Here is a 5,671-nt window from a genome sequence, read left to right on the forward strand (position 1 = left end):
ACTATGGGTAATTTAGCACGGCCAATCCACCCTAACCTGCACATCCCGGGACACTATGGGCAATTTAACTGACAACTCTGTTTTCTCCTTCACAGATGCTGCCAGACCTGCTCAGCTTTTCCAGCAACTTTGTTTTTGTTCTTGATTTACAGCATCTGCGGTTCTTTTGGTTTTTAAACTTACAGCTTTAGCCTGGCTCCATACGGTCTTCACACAGTGCTGCACTGCTTTACACTTCACAGCTGACCTCAGGTCTTGGCACTGGTTTATCGCTTTGCCAACGCACGTCCTGTTGTACCGATCAAAACTGGCCAGCACTGAGGCACATCAAAGAAAACAAAATCAGATCGCCGTTAGTCCTCCCACAAAAAAGAAGCTCAAATTTCAAACCTCACTTCGGCGAAAGATCAGATTCTTGCTCTCGGTAGGACATCGGCTTCCATCTCCTTGGCTTGCGGATGGCACTAGCAGTTGGGCAGGCGCGGTGGCTCAGTGGTTAGCATCGCTGCCTCACGGCACCAGGGACCCGGGTTTGATTCCAGCCTTGAGGCGACAGTCTGTGTGGAGTTTGCACATTCTCCCCATGTCTGTGTGGGTTTCCTCCCACAAACCAAAGGTGTGCAGGTTAGGGTGGATTGGCCGTGCTAAATTACCCATAGTGCCCAGGGATGTGCAGGTTAGGGTGGATTGGCCGTGCTAAATTGTCCCATAGTGTGCAGGTTAGGGTGGATTGGCCGTGCTAAATTGTCCCATAGTGCCCAGGGATGTGCAGGTTACGGTGGATTGGCCATGGGAACGTGCAGGGTTACGGGATTGGGGTGCGTCTGGGTGGGAGGTTCGGGACGGGTCGAATGGCCTGCTTCCATGCTGTAGGGATTCAATGATAATTTCAACGTCCATATGACTAAGTGCAATTGAAGCTTGTCCGTTTATATTTGTTTCTCCGACATGTATTGCTTGACTGGTTTGTGCTTGAGCTGGTAATTTTTAACTTTGCAAGTTCATGTAACGTTCAATGCTAAAATTATACCAGGCATCAGTCGGACTAAACTTAGAACACTATGAACAATTTTGGGGCCCTGTATCTAAGGACAGATAGACCGGCCATGGGAGGCAGCCCAGAGTAGGTTCACTCGGCTGATCCCAGGTACGGAGGGACTGTCTTATGGGGAGAGGTTGAGTAGTTCGGGGCCATTTAGAGGAATGAGAGGTGACCTTATTCAAACACACAAGATTCTTAAAGGGACTTGACAGGAGGAGATGTGGAGAGGTTGTTTCCCCTTGTGGGAGAGTCCAGGACCAGAGGGTGTAATCTCAGAATAAGAAGTTGTCCATTGAAGACAGAGATGAGGAGGACTTTCTTCTTTCTCTGAGGGGAGTGAATCTGTGGAATTCTTTACCGCAGAGGGCTGTAGGGGCTGGGTCGTGAAGTCTATTCAAAGCCGAGACAGATTTTTAAATCAGGAAGGGGGAATCGAGGGTTATGGGGGCAAAAGGAAGGAAAGTGGGAGTTGAGGATGATCAGATCAGCCGTAGAATGGTGCAGACTCGATGGACTGAATGACCTCACAATTTCAGTCTTGCACAGACCGATGGAAGAAGGGAGCTTTGATCGATTGGGCGACAAGATTAGATCCTCAAACCAAGTGAAAATGCTGGAAGTCTGAAGTCAGCCAGTATTTGCGGCTGTGGACAGAGTTAACGTTTCATGGAGGGAAACTGAAAAGTAAGAATTCTAAGCCCATGGAAAGGTGAGTTGGGAGGAACGAAAGTAAAAAAAAGAGGGGAATCTCAGAGATAAAGGGAAGGAAGGAGAGACGAAAGAACGAATTCAAGGTGGCATGGATGAAGAGAGAGAAGCTGCATGTGGTGTCCAAATGAGATGTAATGGAGAAGGTAGCATCAAAGAAACAAGACAAAGGCCAAGAAATGAGTCGGATATTTGACAGGAAGAGGGGAATGGTCTCAGTCATGCAGAAGAAATCCCTAAAGATAGTGACTCGCAAAACAAAAGCAGCTGGTGAGGCTTCATCTGCGGCCTTTTGGCCTACAGGCTCCTGAGAAGTCCCTTCGAGTCAGGGGAGAGGAGGAACAGTGTTCAGGCGAACAATCCCACACATTCTCACCAACCTAGCTGTGCTTGAAATGTGTTATGATCAGGTAGAAAAACCAAGGCATGAGAAAACGTTGATCTGGAAGATGAACAAGGCAAAGGGGCACACAGTGCCTGGTATAATCCTGGGAAGATCAGAGGGATCTTACTGTGCAGGTCACAGGGACAGGGAGATAAGGTGGTGAAGAAGGCATACGGGATAGACTTTGTTAATCAATGAGATCGCCTTGAATTCTCCGGATAATTTCTCCACAGGACTTATACAATTAATGTTTAGGGCCTTGGGGTAGTGCTGTAGAGCAGAGAGACCTAGGGGCTCGGATACATAATTCTTTGAAGTTTGTGTCACATGTAGACAGGGTGGTTAAGAAGGTGTTTAGCACGTTTGCCTTCATTACTCAGAGCTTTGAGTATAGGAGTTGGGGACGTCATGTTGAGGTTGTACAGGACGTTGGTGAGGCCTCTTCCGGAGCACTGTGTCCAGTTCTGGGGGAGGTTGTCTTGTTATGGGAAGGATATTATTAAACTGGAGAGGGTTCAGAAGAGATTTACCACAAATGAGTTGGAAGAAGAGGCTGGGACTTCTTTCCCTGGAGCGTAGGAGGTTGAGGGGCGACCTTCCAGAGGTTTATAAAATCATGAGGGGCGTAGATAAGGTAACTGGCAAGTGTGTTTTCCCTAGGGTGGGGGAATTTCAAGACTATTTTTAAGATGAGAGGAGAAAGATTTAAAAAGGACATGAGGGGCAATTTTTTACTCCCACAGAGAGTGGTCCGTGTGTGGAATGAACTTCCAGAGGAAGTGGTGGATTTGGGGTACAAAGAACAAAGAACAAAGAAAATTACAGCACAGGAACAGGCCCTTCGGCCCTCCAAGCCTGCGCTGATCCAGATCCTCTGATATCTAAACCTGTCGCCTATTTTCCAAGGATATGTATCCCTCTGCTCCCTGCCCATTCATGTATCTGTCTAGATACATCTTAAATGATGCTATCGTGCCCACCTCTACCACGTCCGCTGGCAACGCGTTCCAGGCACCCACCACCCTCTGCGTAAAGAACTTTCCACGCATATCTCCCTTAAACTTTTCCCCTCTCACCTTGAAATCGTGACCCCTAGTAATTGAGTCCCCCACTCTGGGAAAAAGCTTCTTGCTATCCATCCTGTCTATACCTCTCATGATTGTGTAGACCTCAATCAGGTCCCCCCTCAACCTCCGTCTTTCTAATGTAAATAATCCTAATCTACTCAACCTCTCTTCATAGCTAGCGCCCTCCATACCAGGCAACATCCTGGTGAACCTCCTCTGCACACTCTCCAAAGCATCCACATCCTTTTGGTAATGTGGCGACCAGAACTGTACACAGTATTCCAAATGTGGTCGAACCAAAGTCCTATACAACTGTAACATGACCTGCCAACTCTTGTACTCAGTACCCCGTCTGATGAATGAAAGCATGCCTTATGCCTTCTTGACCACTCTATCGACCTGTGTTGCCACCTTCAGAGTACAATGGACCTGAACACCCAGATCTCTCTGTGCATCAATTTTCCCCAGGGCTTTTCCATTTACCATATAGTTTGCTTTTGAATCTTCCAAAATGCATCACCTCACATTTGCCTGGATTGAACTCCATCTGCCATTTCTCTGCCCAACTCTCCAATCTATCTATATTCTGCTGCATTCTCCGACAGTCCCCTTCACTACCTGTTACTCCACCAATCTTAGTGTCATCTACAAACTTGCTAATCAGACCATCTATACCTTCCTCCAGATCATTTATGTATATCACAAACAACAGTGGTCCCAACACGGATCCCTGTGGAACACCACTGGTCACAGTTCTCCATTTTGAGAAACTCCCTTCCACTACAAATCTGTCTCCTGTTGCCCAGCCAGTTCTCTATCCATCTAGCTAGTACACCCTGGATCCCATGCGACTTCACTTTCTCCATCAGCCTACCATGGGGAACCTTATGAAACGCCTTACTGAAGTCCATGTATATGACATCTACAGCCCTTCCCTCATCGATCAACTTTGTCACTTCCTCAAAGAATTCTATCAAGTTGGTAAGACGTGACCTTCCCTGCACAAAACCATGCTGTCTATCACTAATAAGCCCATTTTCTTCCAAATGTAAATAGATCCGATCCCTCAGTATCTTCTCTAGCAGCTTCCTCACCACTGACGTCAGGCTCACCGGTCTATAATTACCTGGATTATCCTTGCTACCCTTAAACAAGGGGACAACATTAGCAATTCTCCAGTCCTCCGGGACCTCACCCGTGCTCAAGGATGCTGCAAAGATATCTGTTAAGGCCCCAGCTATTTTCTCTCTCGCTTCCCTCAGAAACCTGGGATAGATCCCATCCAAACCTGGGGACTTGTCCACCCTAATGCCTTTTAGAATACCCAACACTTCCCCCCTCCTTATGCCAACTTGACCGAGAGTAATCAAACATCTATCCCTAACCTCAACATCCGTCATGTCCCTCTCCTCGGTGAATACTGACGCAAAGTACTCATTAAGAATCTCACTCATTTTCTCTGACTCCTCGCATAACTTCCCTCCTTTGTCCTTGACGGGGCCAACCCTTTCTCTAGTTACCCTCTTGCTCCTTATGTACGAATAAAAGGCTTTGGGATTTTCCTTAACCCTGTTTGCTAAAGATATTTCATGAACTCTTTCAGCCCTCTTAATTCCTCATTTCAGATTGGTCCTACTTTCCCAATATTACAATGTTTAAAAGACATTTGGATAAGTACATGAATAGGGAAAGGTTTGGAGGGATGTGGGCCAGGAGCAGGCAGGTGGGACTAGTTGAGTTTGGGACTATGGTCTGCATGGACTGGTTGGGCTGAAGGGTCTGTTTCCATGCTGTGTGACTTTATAAATGTGAATTTCTGATTGTCTCTGGTAAAGTGTGTTGTTAATTTATTACAGAACTGAGCCGTTCCTGCACAGCGTTGTGTGTAAAGAGCGTTGTTGCATGGATGTTCCTGGTTTGGTGATTCTAAGGTCAGCTAAACGACAGGAGCTGACAGATGGGGAACTAAAACCAATTCTGGGACAGATTTTCTACAGAGAGATTTAAAGATCTCTTTGTTTCTCTCTCTCTCTGTGTTTTGCCTGAGTTTAACTGTTTGAATGCCTTTGAAGCAAGCCAGAGACCCAAAATCAATTAAAAACAAAAAGGTTCAGGGTTCAGTCCCACTTCAGAGGAGCAGAGTACAAGAAGATTAAGGGCCGTCTTTCAGTGACAGATCAGAGGAAGTCCCCAGGAACCTCTGAGGTGGAGGGAAACTGCAGTGTGCGAAGTAAAACAGGGTCATTTTCTCCAGGATAAATACCTTGCAGCCTTAGTCAACCAATCTATCTGGCTGTTTCTCAGCTCGAGTTTGGCTGCTGTGTGTTGGCTGTGAAGCACTTAATGTTTGGAGATGGCGACCCAAAATGAAAACAGAAGTAGGAGAAGTCAAGGATAACAAGGTGTAGCGCTGGATGAACACAGCAGGCCAAGCAGCATCAGAGGAGCAGGAAGGCTGATGTTTCTGAA

The 5,671-nt window shown here is 46.7% G+C and overlaps 1 protein-coding gene across 2 annotated transcripts in view; it reads right to left on the reverse strand.

Annotated features, from left to right (window-relative positions):
- sftpbb (surfactant protein Bb) overlaps positions 1 to 5,671 on the reverse strand; it is a 43,984-nt gene that overhangs the window by 32,072 nt on the left and 6,241 nt on the right. For both annotated transcript variants that reach the window (XM_048618751.1, XM_048618750.1), the window contains exon 2: positions 184 to 317. In XM_048618751.1, the coding sequence (XP_048474708.1) occupies positions 184 to 317 (134 nt within the window). The remainder of the gene's footprint in view (positions 1 to 183; positions 318 to 5,671) is intronic.

This window comes from Rhincodon typus, chromosome 40, assembly GCF_021869965.1.
Source record: "Rhincodon typus isolate 14 chromosome 40, sRhiTyp1.1, whole genome shotgun sequence".
In the NCBI taxonomy this organism is placed as follows: Eukaryota; Metazoa; Chordata; class Chondrichthyes; order Orectolobiformes; family Rhincodontidae; genus Rhincodon; species Rhincodon typus.